This window comes from Balaenoptera acutorostrata, chromosome 6 (genome assembly GCF_949987535.1).
Source record: "Balaenoptera acutorostrata chromosome 6, mBalAcu1.1, whole genome shotgun sequence".
Lineage (NCBI taxonomy): Eukaryota > Metazoa > Chordata > Mammalia > Artiodactyla > Balaenopteridae > Balaenoptera > Balaenoptera acutorostrata.
Window position 1 is genome coordinate 2554929 of NC_080069.1, and position 12764 is coordinate 2567692.

General features: G+C 45.5%; 1 protein-coding gene across 5 annotated transcripts in view; it reads right to left on the reverse strand.

Annotated features, from left to right (window-relative positions):
- Positions 1 to 2786, reverse strand: part of SH3RF1 (SH3 domain containing ring finger 1) — a 164331-nt gene extending 161545 nt beyond the window's left edge. The window contains exons 1-2 of one of the 5 annotated variants that reach the window (XM_057548731.1): positions 2685 to 2786; positions 841 to 1310 (exon numbers count right to left, since the gene is read on the reverse strand). In XM_057548731.1, coding sequence (XP_057404714.1) covers positions 841 to 1233 — 393 coding nt within the window. In that variant the 5' untranslated portion in view covers positions 1234 to 1310; positions 2685 to 2786. Of the gene's footprint in view, positions 1 to 840; positions 1311 to 2125; positions 2282 to 2635 lie in introns of those variants that run through there. The other 4 variants (XM_057548730.1, XM_057548732.1, XM_057548728.1 and 1 more) reach the window with 4 other exon arrangements.
- Positions 2787 to 12764: the final 9978 nt, after the last annotated feature.

Here is a 12764-nt window from a genome sequence, read left to right on the forward strand (position 1 = left end):
GTCCATAACTACTTTTTAGGTTTACAAAAATGAGAAAAGCATGTCTTAACTGGGGTGCGTCACAGGCAACATAATTTACATTTCTTCAAAATACCTTACCTTCTAGAAATTTCAGTAGTGGTAACTGCCCAGATATTTAGCCTCACTTCAAATTATTTCAACCCAAACCCAAAACCCAAGAAAAATCTTTCTGATGGAAACATTTCGTTTCACTCCCTATAAAACCCAACATAAAGCTACATCTTCTGCTGTCTTAGCATGGCTCTCAATGACATTTTGTTGCTACAGCAACAAAACTCTGCTACCTGTGGCCATGATTCGTTAAGAATTCCTCCAACCAGAAAATTCTGTGCTGTGCATTCATAAAACCAATAGAATGGCTCCAAGCCACTTAAAAATTAAAGCTCGATGTCCTACTTGTGATCTACCCACACACATATTTATAACACGTCTACATATATGCACACATACATACATACTCATGGCTCTCCCAACGCCATCGAAAAGGTAAAACCACACCAAATTTCCATTTTAAACTCGGCATAAAAAACTTCTGTATTTTAGATTTCATTGAATAATTGCTACTGTTTCCCAAGATTTACCTTAAAACGTAATAGAGGCCCACCATCCGGGAGAGAATTTTAAAAACAAGAAGAATTATTTATATCCAATCTCATTCCAAAAAGAAAAAAAAAAAAATTCCCAAGGCATAATCTCCTATCTGTTCCAGTCACGTGACTTCTTTAGCCATGAGCTGATTTAGAAAACATCCAAAGACTAAAGAATACACACTGGCCATCAGCACCGTCACCCACCGCGCCGCCTCTTCAGGCTACTCACCCTCACCGGGGGGCTCCAGGCTTGCGCCCGAGGCTGCTGTCCACCCTGGGGGCAAGGTGGATCTTTCGAGCTACAAGTGGCCACTGCACTGCTCTGAGCCCTCGAGGCGTTTGTGCAGTTGGGGCCACTGCCCCCCGCAGGGCCGGGTTTCCAAGGCCTCTGCTTGATGCCGTCCAGAAGTCTGACCAGCAGGATATTGCTTGGAAGCTGCTCCACGCCCGCGCCCACCAGAGTCCGGCACTCGGGGCATCTGAGTTCGTTGCGGGAACCGACGATACCCAGCAGGCACCGTTTGCAGAACGTGTGCTGACAAGGCAGGACCCTGGCAGAGACGTCGAGCCGCTCCAGACACACGGGACACTCCAGAAGGTCCAGAAGGGCCGACTCATCCATCTTCCTGTAGCTCACCGAGGGAGACGCTCCACGCGGCCCTGACAGTGGCTCATGTAACACCCATGTCAGACGCTACTCTGGGGGCACCGGGGCAGAGGAAGAAAAGACAGAAAAGTATGATCATCGGGGGAAAGGTGCAGAGGAGAGCCAGGAACCAAACAGCACACAGAAGCGCTGCCTCTGAAGAGCGTAGCTCTGCTCTGGAATATGGGGCCTGAACTCCAGCGTCAACAATTTAAAACAAAATAGGCTTTCTAAGCAATTCAGAATGAATCCGGAAAGGTATCTAGTTCAGTGCGCAGAAAGAGCTACCAAGTACTATTCAGGACTCTTGCCATAAATAGGATTTATGAAACGTAATAAGAACATAATTTCTTCGGCTCTCAAAGTGAAATCTGCTGCCTTAGTAAAGTCCTCAACTCACCTGAGAAGGTGAAAGTGGCAAATGAACGTTTCCTCCACCTGAAATTCCTTTTCAATCCCACCAAGCTCCCAGCATTTAAGCCACTCTGGTGGTTAAGAAACCGCGCCTCATGTGATTTCTGTGGTACATGGTCCCAATATTAAATACATATGTTTCTTCGCTGCTCTTAAAAATAGAACTGTTTAATCCTGCCCAACCAAAACGAGACGAAGGTTCACAATTCCAAACAACACACTAAAGATGGGCCTGAAAGCAGCTCAAATATAACAGCACCCATCAGGGCAGCGGTTGCCAAACTCAGAAACGATTTCTGAACGGCCTGTGTTAATCCCATTCAGAAAATCTGGCTAAATTATCACCCAAAGAATTTGAGAATGGAATGCTGGACTGAGAACCGAGGGCTTAATATGAAAAAGGGGCCATTCAGGAAAAAGCGTTCAAACCAGAGCCTGCACCGCTCTCCCCTACCCCCAGTTCAGTGTGGACGTGTCCAGGGGAACCGGGTGGCGTTGTGGACGTCGGCAGGAACTGCTGCCCCTGACGGCGGGGCGGGGTCGGCCGCCCCTCTGCTCGCCGCAGGTACTGCGGGCCCGCGTGGACGCCGGTCCAGGTGCCGGGCCGCCGGTGTAGACGCGCCCACGGCCAGGGGCGGGCGCCGCCCGCGCAGACGCCGGGGCCAGGGGCCAGGGGCCGCCCGCGCAGACACCCCGGGGCTGGTGCAGGGGGCCGTCCGCCTAGACCCCGGGCCAGGGCCGGCAGGGCCGGTGGGTCCCCCCGCCGCCTGGCCGCCGCCCCGCGCCCACGGGAAGTTTCGGGAGCTCAGGACCGCCCGCAGGCAGCGTCGCCAGGTCCTCCCGCCGTGCGCCCGGGCGCGCGCCGCCGCCGCAGTGACCCGGGCCGGGCCGGGCCGCCCGGCTCCGCTCCAACCCGGCCCGGGGGGCGGGGGCCCGGGGACTCGGGGCCGGGGGCGGGTCCTACCTCCGCGCGGCGCCCTCTTTGTCCGCACGCCCCGCGCTCTCCCGCTCACCAGCCTCGGACGCCGCGACCGCACCGGGCTCCGCTCGCCGCCTGCGCGCTCCCGCCGCCGCCTGCCGGGCCCGAGGGAGGAGGAGGGGAGGGGCGAGGAGGGAGGGGATGGGAGGGGCGAGGAGGGAGGGGAGGGGAGGGAGGGGAGGGGAGGGGAAAGGAGGGGGAGGGGAGGGGAGGGGGAGGAGCAGGGGAGGAGGAGGAGGGCGGAGAGCAGAGACGGAGGAGGAGGAGGAGGACGGGCGGGGGAGGCCTGCCGCCCGCCTCCCGCGCCCGGGCGCTGCCGGGGTCCAGGGTAGGTCCCGGGGGCACGGGGAAGGGGAACTGAGCGGCCGCCGCCGAGGCTGGGAGGACGGCCGAGTGGGGACGCGCTGCCCGCAGAGGAGGAGCGGGTGCCACCCGGTACCCCGGACACAGACCCGGGCGTGAGCCTCGGGACCCGGCTCAGGACCCGGAAGGCAGGGTCGACGGGAAGCCCGGCCCGGAGGCCCGTCCTACCCGCCCGCGACCCGGGGGTCAGCCTGGCCCGGGGCCCGTGTGGCCCGAACCAGCCCCGCGGCCTCTGGGGGGCCCCCGCACACACCTGTAAAGCCAGGCACACACCTGTAAAGCCAGGCACACACCTGTAAACCGAAAGGTCCTTTGGAAAAACACGTGTCCACAAGTTTGGGGGTTTGTTTCTCAGCCTCAGTTTAGCGGTAAAACAAGTTAAAATTTTGTCATTGATCTCAAAATTGTCATTTTATTTGCATTTGCCATCCACGTAACAAAAATTTTTCCCAAATACCCTCCTCAAAGGTGTGCAGAAAATAAGGAGAAAGGGTGACAGATACGCCTTTTCGAGAAACCAATGGCCGACCTCTAACCAGCCTGACCATTTGAAGGGAGTTGATGATCGTCTAGTCTCCAGCCAGGGCCACAGCGAAACCAGTGCAGACAAATGAGAATCACCTGAGTAAGGAACCGCTGTGACACTACAGCTATCTCCCCCTCACTGTGTGCAGTCACCTGCTCAGCACTGGAGATGCGGTCATCTAGTCCTCACTGAAACTCTGTCCATCTTCCCTCTTTAGCTTTGTGCTAATGGATGAATATGTGGACAGCCCTACTGTATGAGTACCAGAAAGGATAGCCCACTTCCCCTCCATTAGAAGTGAGCAAATACACATATAGAGAATGGATAAACAACAAGGTCCTACTGTATAGCACAGAGAACTATATTCAATATCCTGTGATAAACCAGAATGGAAAAGAATATGAAAAAAGAATATATATGTATAACTGAATCACTTTTCTGTACAGGAGAATTAACACCACGTTGTACAACAACTATACTCCAATTTAAAAATATTGATAAAAAAAAAGAAGTGAGCAAATACACATGCATTTGAGTTGAGAAAGACAAAGGGAGAAATGATCAGAATAGAGCATTTTTAATCCAGTAATCCACCAACAAGTCACTCTAAAAGTGACTGCTTAGCCCATAAACTTCTGCACCTGCAACTGCGTGCCTGAAGGGGAGGCTGATTGGAAGGTCACAGTCAGTAAACAGATAAACATTATTATATGCCATTTACACTTATTAAAACCAAAACTCAAATAGGTTCACTCATCACAATAAGCCACGTTGGACCAAGACTCAACCTCACGTCTGGATTCCAAGTCCAGTTTTCTTCCCACCATCCCAAGGAACTCTTTCACAGGTCACCTCAAGCAAACCCGAATGCTCTTTGTGTCCTCCAAGGGAAAGCTGACAGTTAACCAGGTAATGACTCTGGAGACCAAGGGACAATTTTACTTTATTTTGGTCTTATTTTGGTTGCTTGTTTGTATGTAGAGAAGAGTACACAAGGTCCTGGGTGGAATGGTCCAGCTTTTGAAACTCCAGACCAGAAAAAGCCTAGTCGCACTCATTATCAAAGACCTGGAGACTGCGTCCAGGGTTCCAGGATGGAAGAAGCTCTGACGAATGTCACCTGGGACATGGCTCAGTTCTTTCAACATCCCCGCTGCTCATTCACTCTATTTTTTAGAATGCAACTCTTTTATTAGCTTTAATTACTCCAACTGTACAATGAAGTTTTAGGCAAATTACTTGAACTTCTTGAGCCATCTTTCCTCTGTCAAATGGTGAAAAATATCATACCTTTCCTAGACTGTTGTTGAGGATTCTATGAGACAGTGCACTGGTTCTTTGTAACCTGTACATCTCTTTTAAAGGAAGGTATCATCATTATCTTTATCAGCCAAGAATTACCTGGGAAAAGTTATACTGGACAAAATCCTTTCTTCCCAGGGTCTTTAAAAAGTCTTCAACAACACTAATAATTGCAGAATACTGTCGAGAGAATACTACAGCTGAAGGGAGAGTTGGGGAAAGAAAAACATGTTCACCTGACCATTTCTGGGAACTGAACCTGAAGGAAAGAATGTACACATGATATATTCATGGCCCCTGTGACTTTGAGCAGATACATGAAAAATAAACACACCCTGACGTGATAATGGTAGCTTGGATTTATACAGTCCTTGTCCAACCAAGACTTCAAAGTGCTTCCCTAAACGCTATCTCATTTATCTTCTCAGCAACCCTCTGAAGCAGTGAAGACAGATATAATCATCCCCATGTTGCAGACGGGAAATAATGAGGTGTCGAGAAGTTACTGCTCGTAGTGATGACGTGCTGACACAAATCAGACTTTTCAGTTCCCGGTCCAGAGTGCTTTTTGGTAAGCTCTGGTACCGTGCTTACACACACGTATACATACGTGTGTCTGATGATCATCTACCTTCAAAACTAATTCCTCCTCCAACCCGCCTACACTGTTGGTGGGAATGTAAAATGGTGTAGCCGCTGTGGAAAACAGTATGGAGTTTTCTCAAAACACTAAAAATAGAACTACCATATGACCCAGCAATTCCATGCCTGGGTATTTTTCCAAAAAAAATGATAAAAATGAAAACCCTAATTAGAAAAGATTCGTGCACCCCAATGTTCATAGCAGCTCTATTTACAATAGCCAAGACATGGAGGCAACCTAAGTGTCCATTGACAGATGAATGGATAAAGAGGATGTGATATATATATATAATGGAATATTAATATAATATAATATATTATACATTGTATATAATGGAATATTAATCTAATATTATATATTACAATATAATATATATAGGAATATATATATAGTGGAATATTACTCAGCCATAAAAAAGAATGAAATAATGCCATTTGCAGCAACATGAATGGACTTGGAGAGTATTATGCTAAGTGAAATAAGTCAGAGAAAGACAAATACTGCATGATATCACTTATACGTGGAATCTAAAAAATACAACAAACTAGTGGATATAATGAAAAAGAAACAGACTCACTGACACAGAGAACAAACTAGTGGTTACCCGTGGAGAGAGTGAAGCAGGGAGAGGCAAGATAGGGGTAGGGGATTAAGAGGTACAAACTATTAGGTATAAAATAAGCTGCAAGGATACCTTGTACAACACAGGGAATATACCCAGTATTTTATAATAACTATAAATGGAGTATAACCTTTAAAAATTGTGAATCAGTATATTGTACACCTGTAACTTATATGTTGTACATCAACTATACTTCAATAAAAAATATTAGAAGCCTCAACTTGTAACCAGCCTTCTTTAAAATTAAAATGAATCAAAATTCAATGATGTGTGATGAGAAACATTAAAAAGACATAAACTAATTCTTCCAACATAAATACATTAAGAAATCAAGAATTGTGCACTATTAGTTACCACCTCAGAAAGTTAAAGAAAAGAAAGTTATAAAACATTTATGTTTCAGTCATTCCACAAGAACCTAATAACCAAAGAGACACTTTGGAAATCATCCAGGTGAGGCAAAGCTGTACTTGACCTGTTTATTATTACTGGGTTAACAATTCTTATCTATGTTTATTGATATTTAATGACAAATTGAAAAACCTACGTAACTTTTTCAACAAATATTTGTGTAATTTCCCAGAAATTTCACACTTGATTTTAAGTTTTGTGGTTAAACAAAAAGCTTGTAGGGACTTCCCTGGTGGTCCAGTGGTTAAGAATCCTCTTTCCAATGCAGGGGACACGGGTTTGATCCCTGGTCCGGGAATTAAGGTCCCACATGCCGTGGGGCAACTAAGCTCCTGTGCCACAAATACTGAGCACGTGAGCCACAACTAGAGAGAAGCCCGCATGCCACAATGAAAGATCCCATGTGCCACAACTAAGTTCCGATGCAGCCAAAAATAAATAAATATTAAAAAAAAGAAAAGCTTGTAAGACGTATTTGTTAAAAGTAACTTCATTTGATTCATAATAAATATTTATTACAGAAAAAGAAAAACTAATTCCTTGTCCAGTTGCAACAATATTAGTAAATAGCAGCACGATTTATTTATCCGGGGTTTAAACCAGGAACCCAGGGGTCATCATGATTTCTCCCTTTTCCTCTCTACTGCTCTCCATCAACAAGTCTGCCTGCTACACCCCCAGATATATTTCAGTTTCTACCCACTTTGTCATCTCTGCACCTTTCTTTCAGCTGTCACCGACCTTGGCCTCTGCCCCCCCTCACCAGCCTCTCTGCCTCCAATCCTGCCTTCACAGTCTGCCCTGGATGTAGTGACTTCAGAGCAAGCTGCAAAATACGCACAACATCGTGTCACTGCCTTGCTGAAAACTCATCAATTTCTTCCCATCACACTTGGAATAAACCTCAGACACCTTTCACGTCTGACAAGTCCCCATGTCGCCTGGTCCCTGGGCTAGCAAGTTCTGTACCATGTCACCCCCGTTATCTGTATAGTACTTTTCACAGGCTAAGCTTTCATTCCTTTCTTATTGCCTATCTCCCTCACCTGAATACAAGCTCCCTGAAGAGGACCGGGGCTGTCTTCTTCACCATGGGATCCTTGACAGCAACTCATAGCGGCGGCCAGAGGATAATTCTCAGATAAGAATGAATCGAGTAAGGGGTTGTATGTACTGCCCAAAGCTACAAATACACTTACTACTTCACGGCCCTATGGATGGGAAATCAGGCAGACAGTGCTCCAAATTCCACTGAGTGCTTCCTATAATTGATCAATCAATACATTTTTAGGTAGAAAATGAGGACAGGTGATTCTTCCTCTTATGTTTCACGGGGAAGCTGTAGAAGTAGCCAAATGCCAGCTATGTAACCCAGAACATAAATGTGATGCTGGTTTATCTTTGTTCTGGGTCTCAGCTAATGGTGTCACCATTGACTTAGTTCCCTGAGGAAGCAAGAAAATGGAGTGCTGTCTTCACTCCTTCCCACACCTCCCATCCAGACAGGTGATCCAGAGATCATCAGAAGGGGTTCCCAGATCTGTCCCTTCCTCCCAATCATTATTTCAGGTCTGTTTATCTCCTATCCGGGCAATAACTACCTTCCCTGATTACTTGATTCTGGAGAGACCACTAGAGTCAGGGCTCCCCCATCTACTAATGGGGTGTCCCCAGGCAAGTTTCTGGTCTTCTGTGCCTGCGTCCCCCAGAAAAGGGGGGCATAATACTCCTCCCTACCTCAAGGTTTTTGTGGCAGTATTACATAAGTTAGTAAAAATACAGTGCTTGGAACTATGCCCAACACATGGTAAGTGCTTCATAAATGATAGTTAATATTATACTTTTCTTTAGAACCTGGATTCAACCTTGAATCCACTACCTGTTAACTGAACAACTTTGCAAAGTTCTTTAATTTTCTGAGTTTCGACTTCTGTATCTATAACAAATGGACATGATGTCATCCTTTGAAAGTCTGCTGTAAAAAAAATATCGATGACAAAACTGGTTGAAAAATCTAGCACAGCACATTTCTAGCACGTTGTGAGGACTCAAAATTTTGTTCCCTGCTTCTTCTTCTGTGTATCTGTTTGCATCTGTTCCACATAATGATGGAGTGGATTGGATTATCTCTAAGGTTCTTTCCAGCAGTAAACATTTATCTCCATCCTAATTGCATAAAGGACATCTAAGGGCAATGGAATCCCCATGGAAAAAGGCAAGTGGTCCTGGGGCACTGGAGTTGTCAGGAAACAGGGCTCTTAGCAGCTCAAGGAAGAGCAAGCCCGGAGGAGGTATTTCAGTCTCAGCAGTGGGAAGGTGGTGTAAACGCCACTGTCTGGCAAGAAGTCTGAGCAGATGGAGTATTTATAGGCCCTCCCCGGGACTTCAGCGCAATCAGAGTGGATGCTGGGCAGTGAGGCCCAGGAGTGGGTGCAGAACCACATCTTCCTCCATCATCCCTGACACAGGGTTGCACGTCCGAGGAGGTGCTTGACAGCCAAATACCTGGGGGAGCTGGGGCTCTCTAAGTGCCTCTAATTCTAACCCAGCCTTCCGGGAGCGGGTCCTGAGGTGTAGTGGGGCCAGAATCACCTGCAGAGCTCATTAAAAATGCAGATGTCCCAGCCTTGTACCTAGAGACACTCCCTCGGTAAGTCCAGCATGGGTTCAGGAATCAGGCGATTCTCACATAGTGATGCTGGGACCACAATTTAGGAAAGGCTAACCTAGTCACCCAGAGCTGACTAGAGAAGCTAGTCCATCGAGGGCCATCTGGGCTTTGGTTAATATAACCAAGGAAGGATATGGGAGCTCCAGCCATTGCTGGTTTGCTGGGGCAACAGGAGAGACCCTGCGTGTTGCAACCTTCCTTCATTCTGGTTGGCCCCCCTTCCTGCCCACCCCACCATCCGGGGCTCAGCCTCTCTTAATAAACGCTGCACGGATTTATAAAGAATATTGGTTTAGGGACTTCCCTGGTGGCGCAGTGGTTAAGAATCCGCCTGCCAATGCAGGGCACACGGGTTCGAGCCCTGGTCCGGGGAGATGCCACATGCCGCGGAGCAACTAAGCCCATGCGCCAGAACTACTGAGCCTGCGCTCTAGAGCCCACGATCCACAACTACTGAGCCTCCGTGCCACAACTAATGAAGCCCGTGCGCCTAGAGCCTGTGCTCCGCAACAAGAGAAGCCACTGCAATAAGAAGCCTGCGCACCGCAATGAAGAGTAGCCCCTGCTCACCACAACCAGAGAAAGCCCACGTGCAGGAACAAAGACCCAACACAGCCAAAAATAAATAAATAAACAAACAAACAAATAAATAAAAATTTTAAAAAAAAGAATATCAGTTTTAAAGGGAGCCAGAAGATTTGCTTTCCCAGAGAAATACACATGGCTGGCCCCGAGTTACCCCAGGACCCAAATGTGGACCAGGGTCACCCATATCAAGCCTCAGGAGGTCCTGCTGCTTATACCGTGAAACTTATATGAAAGCACACAGGAGCACTGGGTGCGCGAATATACTGCTGACCCAAGTTCAAAGATAAACGTAACCTCTGTGAAGAAAATGTAATAGGATGGCTTCCTTTCTATGAAAAATACTTTCTCTTGTCAAGCTCCATTCTCGTTTTAAAAGTTTAATCCTTGAAGTGGTCTTTTTGCTTCTAAGCAGTCTTTGCCCAGCCCAAACTATTAGAGAATATGCATCACTTTATCTCACCATCTCCAGGCAATGAAATCCCATCATCTTTCTTGGCAACCCATCTTTATATATTAAAGGTTGTTTATCAATTTTCAGACTTCTTTTTCTCTGTTCAAATTAATTATAAATGTTGACTTTTCTAATGGCATTTAAATAGGTCAGCTTAAACACACACACACACACAAGCATGAATTCACGGGAGATTCATGATGTATGACCCAGGTTTCTGTTTTCAATATATTGGGTGAAAGATGGGCCTTTCTCCATTTACTCTCCCTAATTCACATGTACACTCAGACACAAGCCTATATTCTGTGATCTCGAAATGAGTGGAAATGATCCCATCATAACATTTGCTTTTGTCTACAGCTAACACGTCACCTTCCCTCTTTCTTGCCCCTAAATAAACGTGAGTTTATCCATGTTCTTTTTAATTTAATTTAATTTATTTATTTATTTTTGGCTGTGTTGAGTCTTCATTGCTGCACGCAGGCTTTCTCTAGGTGCGGTGAGCGGGGGCTACTCTTCGTTGCGGTGCGCGGGCTTCTCATTGCGGTGGCTTCTCTTGTTGCGGAGCACAGGCTCTAGGCACGCAGGCTTCAGTAGTTGTGGCGCACGGGCTCAGTAGTTGTGGCTGGCGGGCTCTAGAGCGCAGGCTCAGTAGTTGTGGCACACGGGCTCTAGAGCGCAGGCTCAGTAGTTGTGGCGCACAGGCTTAGTTGCTCCGCGGCATGTGGGATCTTCCCGGACCAGGGTTCGAACCCGTGTGCCCTGCATTGGCAGGCGGATTCTTAACCACTGCGCCACCAGGGAAGCCCTATTCATGTTCTTAAAAGCATAACTATGATGACACCAGATACTAATGGTGCTACGCTTCAAACCTGTTCTTCTGAAAACTTGCCTGAATTCAGTAAGTGATTCTCCTCCTTTCGCTGAAATCAGATTCCTCACTAATTTTCTGTGCCTCAATCCCCTCGACCAACAGTGCCAGAATTTTCACCCCAACATCTCACATTGTTCCTTAGAATTTCTGTCCTCATAGCGTCTCGTGCACGTTCTTCCTTTTTTTTTAAATTTTGGGTAATGTGTGAATCAGGCAAGCATATAAAGCTTAAAAGGGCAATGTGAAAATCTTTTTTTAAAGTAATAAACATAATTTTTAAAATTAAATTTCCATCATCCTTTAATGCCACATAGGTTAATCTGATGAAATACCTAATAAATTTATTACAAACACTGCCCATGTAAATTACGTAATTATAATAAAAGTACTGAATAACTCATCTAAAATGTATTAATGGTTGATATTAATGAATTAGACCTAAGCATGGCAAAACGGAAGATGTTCTTAATCATCTCACTCAATTTAATCTCTTTTCCTTGTGACTCAAAATGAGTGGCTCCAATAAATAATAAATAAATAAGAAAAACATGAGCGGCTACAGAGCTTTTTAAAAAATAGGACACCAAGACGGTGTCAGTCCACTTGACATTCTCTCTCTGTGACAAGGTTGTGGAAGACTAAAGATTAACATAATTTCCCTGTTTTCCATGATGCTTTTATGCAAAAATGACAATTTGCATAATTTCTTTTCAGTGTCAATTGAATTTCTGAAGCTCTTTTTCAAGCAAACTTCCACATGTCTCCAGCGTACACCATCTGTCTCATCTCTCTTTCTCTCTTTTTTTTAAGTATTACAATTATCTCGTAACAGTAGCTGTCAAATCTTTATTCCCCAAGGATTCTTTCTTTTGATAAATGAAAAGGAACTGTATACACTGTTATGTGTGGTTGTACGAATGTGCCACGGGTTCAGGAAAGGTTAGATGTTCAGAGCAGTTACCGCTACACTGACACATTGCGGGAAATGTGATCAGGTAAGCTGACTAGAGATTTTCAGTCAGATTCTTTACTCCAGGAAAATGAAGCAATGTTTAGTCAAAAGGTGGGGAGGTCTTAAAGCAAGAAAGAATTTGAAAATAGTCTTTCCAAGAGTTCTGTGGCCCATACTCCAAGCATTAGAAAAAATATGGAAAAAGGAGGATGGCCTTACTCAGAGGCTGTAAATTGCTTATAAAGCCTATTGGCATTTGCAGATGGTTGATGCTTTTACTGGGAAATCAAGTTTTATGTTTATACAGTAAGTGTACTCAGTAAGAACTTCCAGGAAATCTCATGGATTGCCAAGAAAAAGTCCATATTGAAGTATTATTTTGAAAAAAAATTCTGCCAAAAACATTTAAAAGCCTTTTTAAAGTTGACGTGTGTGAGGAAATGCAATAGATAGAACTTACATAGGACTCAGAATTTACAACCAATATATTTTATAGCATTTCATAAAAATTTTACTTGCAACTTGATTGCAACCAATTTGTACAGATGTAATTACTGAAATTTAGTAAGAAGCTGCAAAGTACAGTTAAAGCTTCAGCTATCCAGAATTCTTGAAAAATGGGTCACTCTGGAAAACCAACTTTTATCTGGAAGAAGATACTTGAGAGATAGTATACCTTTCCCTGATTTTTGAAATAAAAAACATCAGAGA